Below are 18670 nucleotides of genomic sequence, written 5' to 3'. Positions count from 1 at the left end.
ATTTTTTGCTTTTGTTCGTTTTATAATTGCTTTATTTCTTATGTAGTCCACTCAAGAAACTCTGGAGCGCCCTTAAGTTTTGTTTTTCAACGAAATATAGAATTTAAGTTTTGTATAGCTAAGCTACCTATCCTAGATGTATCGTGACGTTAATGCCATCATGTGATGATGAGGAAATCTTCTATGAAAACTAAGAAATGTTGTTCATATTCATTTTCTAAATAAATCTGTTTTAATTATGTTTCTCAGTTTTCTAATCATGAACGTTATGTCGTATCGCAATTCATGTGGGATAAGATAATGATAGAAAATTTTCTGAAGTAATATCGTCAACTGTTTCACTAAACTTTCTCCCTGTATTTCAGTAATTCATTTGTTATTCCGTCCTGTTTAAGTCTTTTCCTAATCTTTAACTTGTATTGACCTTATTTTACCTCGATCATTTCATAATTACATTAACTAGCACTTGAGGTGCCTGTGTTTCTTAGTTCTTCTGTGTCTTCTGCCCTATATAAGTCTGGTAATTGATCCAGTCGTCTTTAGTTGTTTGATTTGTCTCATGAAATCAAACATCCAAAATGAAAAGTTAAAAGGGACAAACCTTTTAGCTCTCTGGATAGATTTTATTGATATTATTTGATTTTATGAAGCGAATCTTCTGTAAGTGAATTGTAATTATAAATATGCTAAAAATATTAATTACAGAAACCTGTATTGGCAGGCAAATTTCGCTCACATAATTATATTCTATTAAAAAATTCAATTATAATACAAATATGTGGAATTTTTTACTTTAAAAAGAAAAAATTGTTACGTAAGTTCCATTTAAAATAGACATCTTGACTGGTCTATAATATCAAATTCTACCAAAGCTGAAACGCGTTTTTAAATAATATTTGGATATGATAAATAACAACAAATCATGGTATTTAGCTCATAGTCTGGGACTTTTTCTAGTTCGTGTCATTCTATGTAATTATAATTGCGTTTTCCTTAACTATTATAAAAAAGATATTATGTTTAAGAGAGTTAAACAGTTTTTTATGTCTTGGTTCTGAACGTAACAATGTTACTTTTAGTCTTAGGTAGACATTTCATATTAAACAGGGATTATTATTTTCTGCCTTTATCACTACGCGGTTTCCCTGATGAAATTGAATAACACAAGAAGTATTAATCCCCTTCACAAACTCTCCTATTATCGCTTCTCACTTCTTTGACATACACCTTGAAATACACCTTGCTCCAACTGATCATGCAGGGAAAGATCCAAGGAAAGAGAAGCATAGGGAGGCGTAGAATGTCATGGCTGCGCAACCTGAGAGAGTGGTACGGATGTACATCAAATGAACTTTTCAGAGCAGCCGTCTCAAAAGTTCGAATAGCTATGATGATTGCCGACCTCCGCCGCGGAGATGGCACTTGAAGAAGAAGACTTCTTTGACCTTCGTTTCAAACTTATTTAAAGAAACGAACACCAAATCGGAAGAAAATACGCATTTAAAATATAATAAGCTAAATACAACCCTTTACGACATTTGACATTCCTTAGCTAGACTTTATGGAAATATCATTCGCATTGACAGACGGTTCTTAATTCGCACGATTTCATTGGTGGGTGTTTCCATTGGGCGTCAAAAATCTTTCTAAGAATTTTTCTCTCAAAAATACCAAGAAGTCTTTCATAATTTTTAGATAAGGTCCACGTTTCAGTCCCATATATCAAAACCGGTCTTATTAAGGTCTTTAGTGCACGTTTTATATTTTTATTTTTTAAATGTTTCTGGAGACCGTGAACAATTTTGTTTGCTATTGCTAGGCGTCTTTTTATTTCGTCGCTTGTCGTGTTTGTTGCGTTTACTAGCAATCCTAGATATCTGAATTCTTTGACTTGCTCAAAGGTATGGTTGTTAATTTGAATTCTCTGTTGGAGATTTCGGGGGTTTTTAGAAAGCAACATATATTTGGTTTTTTCCTCGCTTACCACAAGTCCTAATTCACTTGCCGCGTCCGCAAGTCTTGTAAAACACTGCACCATGTCTCTCATACTTCTGTCCACTATAACTATATCGTCGGCAAATGCGAGAATTTGCGTCGATCTTTTAAAAATAGTTCCATTCATTCTAATATTTAATTGTCTGATTCCATTTTCCAAGGCAATATTAAAGAGGAGACACGCCAGCGCGTCTTCCTGTCTTAGACAATTATTAATGTAAAAGAACGTAGAGTTTTCTCCTTCATTTCTAACGAATGAGCTTCCGTTTTGCATTGTTCGTTGGATCAACTAAACTAACTTAGGTGGGATCCCAAAGTCTATGATTGCATTATATAATGCAGTTCTTTTCACACTGTCAATGGCTGCTTTGAAGTTGGCGAAGAGATGGTGTATCTTCTTCTTTAAGTTCCATCTTCTATCGAAGGTTGGAAATAATCATGGCTATGCGGACTCTGTTGACTGCCGCTCTAAAAAGTACTGCACTACTGCATTCAAACCATTCCCTTAAGTTCTTAAGCCAGGATATTCTTCGTCTTCCCACATTTCGCTTTCCTCGGATTTTGCCTTACATAATAAGTTGTAATAATGTGTATTTTTGCCCTCTCATCACATGTCCTAAGTACTCAAGTTTTCGTCTTTTGATAGTTAATATTATTTCCGCCTCATTTCCTATCCTTCTAGTTACTTCCACGTTTGACATTCTTTGAATCCATGATATTCGTAGGATTCTTCTGTAACACCAAAATTGAAAGGGGGCCAACTTATTCAGATGGACTTGTTTTAGTGTCCACGCTTCCAAGCAATAAAGAAGAGTAGAGAACACGTAACATCGAAGTTTTCTCAGGCGTAGTTCTAACCTTATATTCCGATAACAAAGAAACTTTTTAAGCTTAATGAATGATGCACGTGCTATTTCAATGCATTTCCTAATTTCTTTGGTTTGGTCTACATCTGATGTTATCCATGTTCCTAAGTATTTATAGTTATTAACACTCTCAATTGCAGTATCTTCAATAGTCAGTTGGATATTTGCATGTGCAGATTTAGTCATGATCATGCATTTAGTTTTCTTTAAATTTATCTTCAGTCCGTACTCATGACAGCGTTCATTAAGGCGTTGAATTACGTTCTGTAAATCATTGTTGTTATCGGTCATTATTACTGTATCGTCTGCAAAACGTAAGTTATTCAAAACTTCTCCATTGATAGAGATACCTTCTATTGAGTCTGAGAGCGCTTCTTGAAACACCGCTTCACTGTAGACATTGAAAAGTAGTGGGGACAGCCAGAGCTGTAAAAGATACTTTTTAAAAGTATCTAAAGATACAAAATACCGGAAAAGTATTTAGAGTAAAAATATCTTAGATACTTTCAAGTATTTAAGATAATTTTGAGTATCTAAGATACTTTTAAGTATCTAAGATACTTTTAAGTATGTAAGATACTTTTATGTATCAAAGATACTTAGATGCTTTTCTAGTATCTAAGATACTTAGATACTTTTGTAGTAACTAAGATACTTTTACGGTATAATATAAAGGTACTCGGTACTCTACTACTCTACAGTAGATTGTCGATACTTTTGTTTTAAAAACATCATTTTAACCCTTTAAATTATCATACAATTTTAGTTTAAGCCAGCAAGTACTTTGAAAAGGTATACTTTGGGCTTTGGGGTAGATAAGAAATAAAAGACGTTAAGTTATTACAAACTAATAACGATGTATTGAAAACAAAAATCATCAACTTCATAATTTTTATAGCTTCTGTAATTACCAGATCCTTAATTTCACTAAGGTCATTTTCGATATTCCTGATTACTCGAAATGCAGTAAGCCAACGTGTTTTAAATAAAGGATTAGTAACTGCAGCAATTATTGCAGATTGGTTAGTCAACTTAAGAAGTTTTTCAAATCTGGAGTTTAAAGATACTGTCAGAGCGTTCAAAATAGGTTTCACATATTTAAACTTATTGGTTTTAAGCTTTTCAATTTTAACAAACAAGCTTACGATTGATTGGTAGAAGGAAACCGTAGTACATATTTTGTTCGCCTTGAAGAATGTCAAGTGCCAAAGCAAATGGTTTTAGTATTTGGCATAATTCTGCTAAATAATTTAGATCAGTATCTCTGAGCCGATCTTGTTTTGCAAAATTTAATTTTTTGTATAGAGATTCCAGTTTTTTTTTTAGACTTAAGAATCTGGTTCAGAGCATCGAACATGGAATTCCAACGAGTCACACCCAACGAGATAAACGGATAATACTGCGGGCCGGATGCAAAGAACAATACACATCGTCTCTTCCGCTACGGCCGGCGCGACAGGTCGAAGCTTATCTCGGATCATGAAAAGTATCTATTTCTCAGGTCCTGAGTAAGTATCTAAGATACTTTTTTGTATCTAAGATACTTTTTTGTATCTAAGATACTTTTAGTATCTAAAGATACTTTTAAAGATAAAAGATACTAGATACTTTTAAGAAGTATCTAAAGTAAAAGTAACTTTTAAATGAACCAAAAAGTATCTTAAATAAAAGTACCTAAGATACTTTTAGTATCTTAGATACTTTTTTTATCTTTTTACTAAAGATACTTTCAGCTCTGGGGACAGCACGCAACTCTGGCGGACTCCTCTCTGGATTTTGATATTTTGGGTGTACTGGTTGTCAACTCTTACCTTGGCAGTTTGATTCCAATATAAATTAGATATAATTTTCATATCACGACTGTCAATTTTCCCGCATGTCCCGAAAAAAGTACAGTTTTATTATTATCGGAATAATTTGGTAATTAAAGTTATACAAGTATCTCTGCATTATGTTTGCAAATTAAAAATATTTATAGAAATTAAAAGGTTTTCTGTTATAATTATATTTCATCAATAATTCATATTGATGAAATATAATTGAAAATTTTAAAATGTTTTCGACAATTCTTTTTGATTTATTGCGTGGTATGCAAAAAATTGTTTTGGTTTACCTTTGAATTTAACCGTGAACTTTTTTTTGGCATTAGGAGTGGATCCATACAGCCAAGAACACTGTTACTAATTGTAATATATTAATTAGGCTGAATAGTACTGCTAGATGTGTGTAGTGTTTAGTTAGCAAATAAACAATGTTCGACACAATTGGCTACTCAGAATTAATGTTTTATGTACTAATTATAATGGTTTATTGACTGATTCCGTCAGGGTAGACAGGTAAATATAGCTTTATGGGATTATTTTGTATTATAAGGTATAGGTACATCATACTTTTTTTGACTATTATACTTTTGTTTTGTTGTTATTTTTGCTTTTCTTTTATTTTTTATGATTTTACGATTTTTTTGTGCTACATAGCTCGTCACAACATCCTAATATTTCCTAAACCATAGTGATTCACCAACTGGTCTGTCTTATGTGCAGTACTCAAAGGCTCCTACCCGGTCCAGAGCCCCTCCTCCACGCAAGCTGAGACTGGATAAATAGAGTAACAAAATTGATACAGAATAGGCATTATTATTATTTTTTTAATCGTGTTTGTATTTTTTTTTAAATTTTGGTATAGACTCGAACACTTGTTTTCTATTATCGTTTAGAAGGCAAATTACATTTGTTGGGAGTTTAGATAAATAAACAGAACTTTCTTTTGATTACTTTCTTCTATATCATTTATTCAAAATTAATACTGTTTAGAATCCAAGAAGAGGAATTTACCAAAGAATTTACAAAAACCAATAGAAGTTTTCTTACAAAACTACAAACAATTTGCAGACTTACTAGGAGGGAAAAAGTATGTCACGCTTCCCCGTGTGTCATGTACATAAATTTATTACACAACTACCTAGACAAAAAAATTATAAATTAATACTGACCAAAACAGTGACGAGGAATACAATTTGAAAACTTTTTTATAGCAGCAAGAAATCTGATTATCAAATACTACAATAAAATAAATTGGGTGGATAGTATGTCTCTTGTGCTGTATGCTTTATCGACTACCAGAAAGCTTTCGACAGAATCAAGCACGATAAGCTCATGCATATACTAAAGGCAACTGATCTGGATGACAAAGACCTTCGAGTAATCAAGAACATATACTACAACCAATCAGCAACCATTCGGGTCAAAGACCAACTAACAGAAGAAGTTGCAATAAAGAGAGGAGTACGACAGGGCTGCATACTATCTCCCCTATTATTTAACGTCTATTCGGAACACGTCATGAGCCAGGCCTTGGAGCATATCGAAGAGGGTATTCTCATAAATGGTGAGCGCCTGAATAACATCAGATATGCAGACGACACCATCCTCTTTGCAGACAGTTTAGAAGGTTTACAGACACTAGTAACGCAATTGTGGAGAATCAGTCAAGAATACGGGCTTGATTTTAACATCAAGAAAACAAAGTACATGGTCATCAGTAAGAAGCATATTCCACCTAGTCAATTACTGCTAGATCAGCAACAAATACTCCAAGTGCCCCGTTACTACTATTTAGGAATCACCTTAAACGACCAATGGGACCACTTAGTCAAGATAAAACAAAGAATTGAAAAAGCCGGGTCAACATTTGTCAGAATGAGCAAGATATTTAAGAGCCACGACCTACCCTTAAAAACGAAAATCCGTTTATTGAGATGCTACGTATTTACAGTGCTGCTCTATGGGGTTGAATCATGAACACTAACCGAGGCATCCATGGGAAAACTGGAGGCGTTTGAGATTTGGTGTTATAGACGGATACTGAGGACCTTCTGGGTGGACCGAATAACAAACATTGAGGTTCTACGTCGGATGGATAAAACATGTGAAATTATATCCACAGTGAAACAACGCAAGCTAGAATATCTTGGACATATAATGCGAAACGAACATAGATATAACCTGCTGCAACTTATATTACAGGGAAAGGTCTACGGAAAGAGGGGACCAGGAAGAATATCTTGGCTCCAGAACTTACGAAAATGGTTTTCCTTGAACACTTCAGGACTATTTCGAGCTGCGGTCAATAAAGTTAGAATTGTCATGCTAGTAGCCAACATCCGTAACGGATAGCCAACAAAAGAAGAAGAGAAGTATGTATCTAGTAATCGATCCTCTCCACAAATTGGAAGCTTTCGATTTATCGGAATGAGGCCGTTCCTTGAAACAAGAAACAGGTACAAAACTCAGAGAATTATATAAAAATGAGGAAAAAAGGAGCCTCGACATGGAAGCGACAAAACGTGCTTCACTGTCACTTTACATTCACAAACAAAGGACACTGGTTCCTCTTCTCTTTTCAACAAATGTTCATGTTTTAAGAGGTTTGGGAAGTTTTGAATGTTCATGTGATGTCAAAAAGCATGCTCCTACTCCATTTATAGTCTTAGAGGCGTCCGTGTATATAAGATAGTAATTTTTGTATTGTGTGAGAACTTAGAGAAAGTGAGTTTTAAAAAATTAGAGATTACGCTATTTTTGTTATATGCTGGAAATTTAAGGTTGCAAAGCGGAGAGGAAACAATCCAAGTACAACATAGTAGTGTAAAAAACCAACCAAGTAAAAAATAACTTATTTCACAGGTAGGATAAATAGGAGGTAATTCAATATTAAAATCGAATAAGTATCTATTAGCTCGTTCATAGAAAGGTGTGGGACTCCTATTTTTTTTTTTTTTTGATATACTTAATATTGTTCTGAAGCTATTTTCTTGTGGCATTTTAAATTAATTACTATTTAAATGGGAAATAAGCCACATTAAAGGTTAAAATACGTTTATTGACGTTTCAATTTCCACTTCGGAAATCGTTCTCAAAATACAAACATTAGTAAATTAAACAAATTTTTATTTTGGTTAAATAAAATAAAAATTTGTTTAATTTACTAATGTTTGTATTTTGAGAACGATTTCCGAAGTGGAAATTGAAACGTCAATAAACGTATTTTAACCTTTAATGTGGCTTATTTCCCATTTAAATAGTAATTAATTTTGATATACTTCTTGGAATCTGTTAGCCATAGCATGAGGGAGAGCTGGATTTTTAGGGTTAGATTTTATAGTCGAGACATACGACAGAGTTAAGTATTTTCTCCTTAGGTTTAAGGGTGGCTATCTAGCTTTACAGAGTAGACTGTGCACAGGACTAGTGCAATTCGCTCCAAGAGCAAGTCTAACGGCTGAACTCTGAGAGAGACTATCCAAAGCTTTGAGCAATTTTTGGTTTGATGAGTTGTAAACAACACATCCGTAGTCCAGTCTTGATCTAATTAATTAAAACTATATAAATTTATTAGAGTTGTAAAATCTGCTTCCCAATTTTTATGTGATACATATTTCATAATGTTGAGTCCAGCCTGACATGTCTTAGCGAGTGAATGTGACTTGTCCAACTTAATTTTGAGTCCAGTTGCGTTCCTAGGAATTTAATTTTTTTTGTATATTCCATTGGAGAATTTTATAAAAATAGGTTTGGGAGATGTTGTGGATTTGATTTTCGTGAAAAATGTATAGTTTTTGTTTTTGTGGTGGATAACTGGAGTCCAATATTGTTAGACGATGATTTTATGGACTTAAGTGCTTCAGCAATACGATTATGAGTAGATAATATGTTTTTATTTCTTGCTACCATTAGCAGATCATCAGCGTACAAAAAAGTTTTAATTGTGCCATTGCAGTAAGACACAACATTGTTAATAGCAATTAAAAATAGCGCTACGCTTAGATTCGAGCTCTGTAAAATTCCATTTTCCTGTAATTGAGGTTCAGACAAATGGTTAATGATTCGAACTTGAAAATATCGTTGCCGTAGAAAGTTTGAAATAAAAGCAAACATGTTACCGTGAATCTTCTAATTGTGGAGTGAAGTTAAAATATCATAGCGCCATACTGTATCAAAAGCCTTTTTTACATCAAAGAATATGGCTAAACATTCTTGATTGCATATAAATGCTTCGTGAATTTCTGATTCCAATGGTACTAAGTTTTTTAATGTTGATCTATTTTTCCTAACTTCACTTTGTTAGAGTATAATAAGATGGTTATGTTAAATATGCCACATAAATCGATTGGCAATGACTTTTTCTAGCAACTTACAGTACTTACACATTGTATTAGTGAGAAAGGTTGGTCTATAGGATTCTGCTTCAAATTTAGGTTTAGGAGGTTTGTATATTGGAACTATAATTGATGAGTGCCATATTTGTGGGAATTTCGGAATACCTTATTTATCCATATAAAATTGAAAAGTTTCAATAATAGTTCTTGTCCTACTAGTGGTAATTTCTGTAGAAAAAGCACAGGTATGTTATGTGGTCCTAGACTAGTATTTATAATGGAGTTAAAAGTTAGTTTCAATAAATTCAGTAAAGCTTATAGGGTTATTTATTGGTTAAGTGTCATTGATTACTTAGTATTACTTTATTTTCTTCAAATCGTTTCTTATTTAAAAATTTTATTTAATAGCTTTGCGAGTCCACTTTGCCAGTTCGCCCTTCCTACTCTTCCAAGCTCCTGAAATAACAAAAGTATAGAAACAAAAAAAGGTAATGGTATACCGTAGGATACATTATCAAAAGACAGAAGGCTAAGAACAAACACAGGGTACTTTAAAAAGTTTAAGTTGGGATAAATCTAAGATGTTTTATACCAATATAAAACTTAATTTAATTATTACAATATCTGTTTATTTTTTTTTAATCTACTTGTAGAAATTACAAAAACACTGTTATTTTCTTCACTGTTCTGTTTGTTTTTCGTTTTTAAAGACTAATAGAATGAAATTTAATATATGATTAACCTAACAAATTCTAGATGTGTCAAACAATTAGTTTTTATCACTTTATAACATTTATTATTATAAATGTGCATATATTTGCATACAAATATCTAATATTAACTTAATTGAGAATAAAATAAGACAAAGGATTTAAAATACATATATTCGAAAGGTGATTAATTAAATACGGATAGAAATATGCAACTACTGTTTAATTGGCTGATGAATGCGTTTGAATATATTTAAGATAATTTATTAGGCACGCACAGTTTAAAAATAATAGCAATGGGCTTGCATTCAGTCAGGTTGATTTGTGATTGGTTCGAAGGTAATGACTCTTTTAAAATTGTTAATATTTGGAATGTAGTAAAATTCAGTTTGTTTGATTAATTATTGTGAAGTAATGCATGTGAGATGGAGCAATGTTTCAAATAATTGCTGATATGAAAAAACATGTGAGAAAGGCACCAATTTCCTTAAATGTATCACTTGCAGGACATGGGGCGCTGATCCCAAAGTCGCATTGATGTTTTGCAGGACCTACGTGCGATCAATTTTGGATTACGGATGTGTGTTATACGGATCAGCAAGCAATACACATTTACTAAAAATAGATCGTATTCAGTTTAAAAGTTTGAGATTAACTTTGGGTGCTATAAAATCAACACCATGCCCACTGTTACTTGCTGAAAGTAATGAAATTCCATTAGAAAATCGTAGAAATTTATTAGCAACAAAATATGTATTAAAATTAAGGGCTAGAACAAGCGGCAATGAATTATCTATACAAAATCTAGTAAACAATTATTGGAAAATAAAAAATTCACCACCATTAGCGGATGCCTTTCTGGAAACCAATGATTTACCGGTTACACTTTCAACAAATTTTATATTTTATACCATTCTATAAATTAGAATTTAATACGATCTTCAAAAAATCAAATATTATATTTCAGAAATATTCAGATTCACATCAAATAAATTACAAGTTGTTGAACTCCATATTGAGTGAATGTACTAATAAAACTATAATTTACACAGATGGTTCTAAACATGGGTCTGCAGTGTACATTCCTTCCAAAAACAAATCACTTAAAATAAAGCTTCCTCCACATTGCTCTATTTACACTGCAGAAGTGGTAGGTAGCTATTAGGAAAGCTCTGGATTGGCTAGAGCACGCAAATTTGCAAGATGCTGTGATCATCTCAGATTCTAGGTCAGTTCTCAGTGGACTTAATAATACTGAGTTAAACCATAAGACATGTGAGCTGATATGTGACATTAAACAAAAAACGAGAAACAAAGATGTAACATTTATTTGGGCAAAAAGTCACACCGGTGTGACCGGATAAAAGGTAATTAAATAGTAGACGAGCTCGCTAAGGATTCTACTCATTCAGGTATACAAGAACATATATACACAGTATCAGATCTAATCAATTTTTATAATAAAAAAATAAATTTTAACTGGCAAGACAGATGGAAAATATTGGCGAATACTTCAAATAATCATTATTACAAGATTCATGCTGATCAGCAGCAATTATCACAAGATTAAAAACTAGTCACGGTGCTGTTCCTGCTCACCTGGCTAGATTAAACATTATAGAATCAGGCAAGTGTTTATGCGATAATATTTCCCAGTGTGATGTTAATCACATCCTGTTTGGATGTATTAAAAATAAAGAACTCCCATCTACATTTTATGAAAACCTGGTTAAAAGTAATGTGCAACTTCCAGTAAACATAACCCACCTACTGTCACTGAATCAGAAATCAATATACGAACTCATATGTAATCACTTATATGCATCAGGGTATATAATATAAATTTGATACAATCAAGTTTTAATTCATAAACATAACATAAATCAAACAAAAATCTGTGGCAAAAGCACTAGTTTCCATGCCAAACACACTATCATCAGAATCATCATCAATAATTACTGATTGTAGTATTATGTCCTTGTAAAATGAAGCGCCTCTCATATTTACCACAAGAGAATTATTTATGCATTCTTCGTGAATTACGGTGGATTTTCATCCTTTTAAATGTTAATAAAAGGATTAAAATAGGTTCCCACCCGAATCAACTCGAAGGGATCCAGAAATATGTCGACAGAATACAGAAGTAAGAACGAAAAGCAGATACGCAAAAAATAAGTACGATGTTAACAAATTAAAGAACAAACGCATTGTGAAATACATTATTTCTTGTGAAATATATTATTTTACTTATCTCATAAAAGTTAAACCTACTCCACAAGAAAGCTAAATATATGATAATACCTAAGGATCAAATCGGTGGCAAAAAGTTATTTGGGCACGATATAAGTATGAATATAAAGATCCGAATACTGCTACAGATGAGATTCTTAAACCAATCTTTCTTTAAAGACGGTTCAAAGTAGTATCAATTTTTTATTTTTTCATTTAATTGCAGAATCATAAAAATATTTTTCCCGAGATTTATAAAAATTTGAAAACAATTATATGAAATTAATATGAAATTAAATCAAACTCCCTCGATTATTACCAAAACTAGCACTGATATGACTCAAAACTGAGCTTAGCTGAGACTTTAGTAAACTTGCAGCTTTGAGAGTCTGATGACAAATGGCATAATCATAATAAAAAAATCGAAATTTGCACAACGAAAAGGACAGCAATCCGAAGAGATTCCTCATTATACACAGTGGACCAACAATGGGGAAACGCCTTATTGTCTGTTAAATGGATGGTCCGAATTTTCCAAAAACCGGATATGCCTAGTCTGCAATATGAAGATTTTAAATGTTATGCTTGCAATGTTGCCAGATTTACTATTTTTCTGATATTATTAGTCACTTTGTTTTTTTAAATACAGCGCTCTGTGTATTACATTATTATTTAAATCATCACTTTATTACGAATTCAACCAGATGTAACACTTTTGTATTATAAGTTTTGTAAAATAAATTGTATTATTAACTAAAGCTGACAGTTGTTTTATGTGTTTTTAAAAGCTCTACAGTAAAGATTGTTTAATGATAAGGGGCTACGGCGATGGAAGTGAAGTAGCCAACTTGTTCGAGGATACTTTCCCAAACCATTCTGCTATCCATAAGGCGACGGTTTAAAAAAATGGAATGCGAGAAAACTGGGCGAGTAAAATATGGCATTTGAATAGGTAGACCAAAAACTGTTACAAATTAGAATAAAACTTTAGATTTAATGCAGAGTTTTGATGAAGATCCACATGCAGAGCTGCACAAATATTTGATGTAGCTCATTCTTTAGTCTTGCGTTTAACTGTATCTGTATCTGTAGAGAGGGGAGGGCGAGTTAGGTTTCACAGCACTTAGGCCACAATTGACCTCCATCCTCCCAGGGAACTGTCACCCTTAGCTCATTGTCCATCCTGCCATTTCTAGGAAGGTCACCAGGAGACATCTCTCTTATGTGGGCAGGTGTGGGCCAGGACTCGCCGAACGCGTACTCTCGTATTAACGATAACTCTGGGCATTCACATAGGACATGCTTTACAGTTTCGTCTTCTCGTTCACACTTCCTACATAGAGGTGTGTCTGCTAGCCCTAGTGTGTGGAGGTGTTTGCTTAGTTGACAATGGCCAGTTAAAAAACCAACTGTCAAACGTAGGGTTTTCCTGGTCATTTCCAAGTACTTCTTTGATGCTCACTCTTCAAAGTTACTTAGTGCTACCCTGGCAAATTTACATCCTTGCCCTTCTTCCCATCTTTTTACGGTTTGCGTATGGGAGTGACATTTGACAATTTCCGCGATTGTTGTAGTTGACCAACCCAAAAGATCCCCAGGTCCTAAGAGTCTTAGGCCTGCCGCCTTTCTAGATAATTGGTCAGCAATGCGGTTGCCTTTATTTCTATTGTGTCTTTTAACCCACCGCGGGATGATGGTATTACCATCCGAAGCTTGAGTTAGTGACTCGTGACACTCTATTACTAACCCTGATGTGACACATATAGTTTTCCCTGCTATACCTTTTTGGTTTATCTCTTTTGCGGCGATGGAGATACCAGTCAGTTCTATCTGAACTACGCTAGCATTTTTGCCCATACCCCACTTTATTCTTAAGTTCAGTGATCTGGAGTATATCCCGCATCCTCAGCCTTCTTTCATTTTGGAGCCATCGTTGTATATGCAATAGGCATTTGCCACGTTTGTCTCCCTATACTGTCTTGTTTCGATTTTGTAGGGTTTGTTAAAGACAAACTTTGGTTCAATTGAGTCGCAGCCTGCCTGTAGCAATGGTAGCGCATCCAGCTCTACCGCCAGCAACAAGTTCTCAATTGTCCAATTCCTACATTAAGCTTTGCACCAGCTGAGCGCAGTCGCATCATTGTCGCTAGCGCGACCTCTTTGACATATATATATCTAGAGGCGTGATGTCAATGATCAACTCCATTGCAGCAGTTGGTGTTGTTTTCATGGCACCTGATATATTTATGCAAGCCATCCGCTGAATATGGTTTAGTTTGTTAATCGCTGTTGCCTGTAGCACTTTTGGTACCCAAGCAATAGCTCCGTAAGTTAGCATTGGTCTAATGATAGCAGTGTAGACCCAGGCGATCACCCTGGGCGAAAGGCCCCAGGTGCGTCCGACCGTTCGTCGACACTGCTCATAGGCAATATATTATGCTCTTTTAGCTCTACCGTCTAAGTGTGAGTTCCATGTTAACTTCCTGTCAAGGGTAATACCAAGGTACTTCACCTCGTCAGAAAAATTTAGACTGTAGTTTAGAATCCTTGGGGGTATTAAGCCCGTGATTCTTCTTTTCCTGGTAAAGAGGACCATTCTGTTTGCTTAGGATTTATAGATAGTGAGTGTTCCTTGCACCATGTTTCTATTAGTCGGAGAGCAACTTGTAATCTCTCACATAGTGTTTTCTCAAACTTACCGCTTTGCAGGACAGCAATGTCGTCTGCATAGGCTATTGTGTAGAAATCGTTGCTGCTGAGTTGGTCAACCAGGTTATCTAGAACTATATTCCAGAAGAGTGGTGATAGCACCCCTCCCTGTGGACACCCCCTCGTAACCATGCCTCTAACAGAAACGTCTTCTACATTTATGCTTATTGCTCTATTAGAGAGTATACTGAATATCCATTCAGGGCCAGGGGAACAGGGAAAGTTTCCAAGGGAAAATTTAGTTGTTTCAAGAATTAAATGAAGATGACTACGACCGTAGATTACACTTTAGTGAGGTATTGATTGATAAAACTGTCTAGAACTTCGTTAAAAAGATATTTTTCCGACGAAGCAATATTTACACTGTGTTGGAATGTAAATCGCCAAAATTTAAGGTATTTCTTTGAGGTAAATCCACACTATATAGTTGAGAACCATACTGAAAGGCCACAAAACCAAATGTATGGTCGGGTATAGTGGGTAACTCACTAAATTGGGCCGTTTTTTATAGAATGAAATTTAACAAGCTATAAAAGCTACCTAGAAATGAAATTTTCTTTCTTGAAAAATAAGTTGTAGAGAATTTAAATGAGATGTGGTTTCAGCAAGACGGAACTCCAACACATTTTGGTGTAAATGATGGATTGATAAATTAGGTAGCATTGAATGGTTTCGTCCACCTAATTTAAATCCCAAAGATTATTTTTATTGGGGATACTTGAAAAGTACAATTTATAAAACTAAACCAGCAAGTATTCCAAAGATAATGTAAAGAATTATCAATGAATCCATATTAATTTCTAGAGAAACATGTAGAAATGTAATATACGCATTCTACCATCTTTTAGGAAACTCTAAAATTAACAACGGAGGACATTTTGATCACTTGATTAGGTAGGCATTAATTTAGCAATGTAATAAATTTTTAATTAATAGGTAGTGCATAGTTTGAATCAAAAAATTTATTGAGACGATTAGGCGTTTCTTTCCTTTTGATTTATCTTTTTAAGATGATCCTGACATAAATGTATACGGTTGAACTGGTATTGAAGCGGAAAGTTCAATGCAGGTACAATATACAGTGTGTTGTATTTAAAAAACCAAAGTGACCAATGATGTCAGAAAAATGGTAAATCTGGCAATGTTACAAACATAGACACAACATTTACTCAACAGAGAGAGTGATTATACTGTAAATAAAATCTAATCCTTGAGATATTAACTTTATTGAAGGATATGCCGCTAGTGCTGAAAAATCTGAAAGTGAGCTAAGGAAATTCTTGACTAAATTAATATTTTTATGTGTGATTCAATGCCAAATTAGAAAAAGGTGGAATTGAAAATATTTTAGGAAACTATGGTCTGGGTTAAAGCAACGACAGGGGAGACATTTTTAGTCAATTTTATCAAGAATAAAGTGTTATAATCACAAAAATCTGGTTTCAATTACCGAAAACAAGACTATGCACGTGCAAATCACACGGTGATAACCAGAAAAACTTAATAAGAAACCAAAAAGACTATTAATTGACACCCGTTATAGAAATGGAATAATGTTATACTATGTGGTGTGATATTGGATCACACCATAAGCCAGTTATATCCACAATATCGATAACATTGAAGAAAATCAAATATAAAAGTAATATAAAACCCAATCTAGAAAAACTTTACAAGAACCGGAGATACAAACGCTGATAGAACATACAAGCAATGAAACTCGTTACAAACATTTTGTACTAAGCAAACCCGAATTATTTTTCAGTTTTTTTACCTATTCTAGAGACGGTGTTACCTTTTTTAAATACCCTGTATATAATGCCAAAGGAAAATCATAGAAGTTTTAATATCTTTGCAAACAAGAATCATCGTCGGCATAGCTAATGATATTTAAGCGAAAAAAAAGGTAAAACGATGAATGCAAAATGAAAATACATGGTGCTTTTAGGGATAAAAACTAAAAGAATTATAAATTTTAGTGCGAAATTATTAGAGTTAGTTACTTACAAAACCTGTGTATTACTATATAATAATAATTTACCTTGCCTTAGATTCTAATCAAATATATTCGATGAATATTAAGTTTACGTGTTAATTATGGATCTCTTGAAATCCTCTCACAATGTAAAATAATATAATTGTTGACTTAAAATTGGTCATAAGGGTTTTATATTGAAATTTTAAATAGTTCTTACCTTCTGAACCAGTTCATTTACCAAAATCATACACTTTTAATTGATTCTACCGGTTTTTAGCAACACTAAACAACATCAACAACTAGAACCACATATCATACGATAATTAACAAGCACATGTTCTGAAAGAAAGCTACGGAGAGGACAAAACACCCGATAAAACTGCGAACTTGAACTAAAGACCTCTGCATCGGACTGTTTTTTGTCGAACAGCATTTTAAATTACATACCGTTATGTATAAACAAATTACAGACATTTATTCGTTTATTAAAGCGTAAATAAAGATTTTACTTGGGCGCACGGGTCCGCGACAGTTTTATGCTATATACGCATTTTTAGAAACTTTTTAATAATAATCTTTTTCATAAGTAGGTTTAGGTTATTTGATTCGAAAGGGGAAGTAAAATAGATTTTTCTAAATTATATCAAATTTCGGGAAATAAAAAAAATTAAAAATTACAAAAGCTCCCTGAAGTGGCATACCGAAAAAGTTTCAAACATTTTTTATATGTAGTTCATTTTTAGCAATTAGAACACAATTTAAAGGTTAATGTGAATACTAGAGTCGACAATGCTGTAGAGAAAAGAAGACTGTAATCGAATCAATAATTTTCTGCAGGATATTATTCGGGGACTCAACTTTGCTAATAAATTGTCAGGTATTTGTTATATGGACACCTAATTATTGATCATTGTTATAAATTTTTTCTTCATATGGCAACGCTTGTACTCTCCTGTTGAGTCTTGTGATGGACGGATTAGCGGTCTCTCTCGACAGGTTTGCAGGAGACGCAAGTGATATTTTCTCAAGTTAAGTATCGTTTTCGTTATAATATCACTTTCGTGTATTCTCTTTTCGTGTTCTCAAATAATTGTTGTTCAACTTTTAAATATAATATATTAATTTTTAAATTTTATATTTCTGTATAATACTGCGTCACTACTGTACGTTTTATGTTGATGATCCAAAAATATCTGCATACTCCCGTCTATTCCATAAATAAAGGAAAGGCACAATATTTTCTATATTTTGTATTAACAGTTAATTTATTAACTTTTCTGTGTAATTGAATTCCAAATTAGAATTTTTAAATTTGAATTAAATTATACCTTTTGCTTTCCAGAAATAATTAGTTCATGTCAACACATGTCATGAATAATATTTGAATATAATTAATGAGGTTATTCTATCTCTTTTCTAAATTAACTTGAAACAATCAATTTGTCTGCACATAAAAATAAACCGGCGAAGACTGTTATTTTTTTAAGCTTGTAGTAAGTTTGAACTATTGAACCGCATGAGAGTGAGAACCGGTATTTGACAATGTTAAAGGTGACTTGTCAGTTAAAAGAATTAAAAACGTTTTAATGAACAGCGTGGTACCACAAATATATTGTAATGGTGTGAACTTAATATTATTAATATGTACTAGGTTCACTTCAGAATTACTTTATTATTATCTTACTATTAACGTTAAAATATCCTCGATTTTTTCTAAACCGTCACACTAACGTTTTTTAGGTAGCCAAATGTTTCTTCGTCCTATTGATCATTTGTTTCAACAAATATTTTCATCTCTGTTGTTTCAATAGATCGGTTTGTTCTACTTGTCTTGAACACTTCAGTTTTGATATCTGTAACGAGAGCAGCGCCGGATAAAAGGGCGGAAAAGCCGGACGACCGCCCGGCGCGCCAAAGGAACGCTGATCAAATTAAGTCTTTATTATTAGAACATTTTGAACAAACCAACGATTTTTTGAATAATTGGGGATTTTTTTAAATAATGATGAATTATACAAATGTATAA

At 33.4% G+C, this 18670-nt stretch overlaps 1 protein-coding gene across 3 annotated transcripts in view; it reads right to left on the bottom strand.

Moving 5' to 3' along the window:
* Positions 1-18670, bottom strand: part of LOC140451879 (uncharacterized) — a 135556-nt gene that overhangs the window by 104187 nt on the left and 12699 nt on the right. For 2 of the 3 annotated variants that reach the window (XM_072545805.1, XM_072545810.1), the window contains exon 1: positions 16862-17006. The exons of the other annotated variant lie outside the window; for it this stretch is intronic. In XM_072545805.1, the coding sequence (XP_072401906.1) occupies positions 16862-16878 (17 nt within the window). In that variant the 5' untranslated portion in view covers positions 16879-17006. Of the gene's footprint in view, positions 1-16861; positions 17007-18670 lie in introns of those variants that run through there. 3 annotated transcript variants of the gene reach the window in all.

Source organism: Diabrotica undecimpunctata, chromosome 10, assembly GCF_040954645.1.
Source record: "Diabrotica undecimpunctata isolate CICGRU chromosome 10, icDiaUnde3, whole genome shotgun sequence".
Lineage (NCBI taxonomy): Eukaryota > Metazoa > Arthropoda > Insecta > Coleoptera > Chrysomelidae > Diabrotica > Diabrotica undecimpunctata.
Note: the sequence above shows the minus strand (reverse complement) of the source record. Positions and strands in the feature narration are given on the sequence as shown.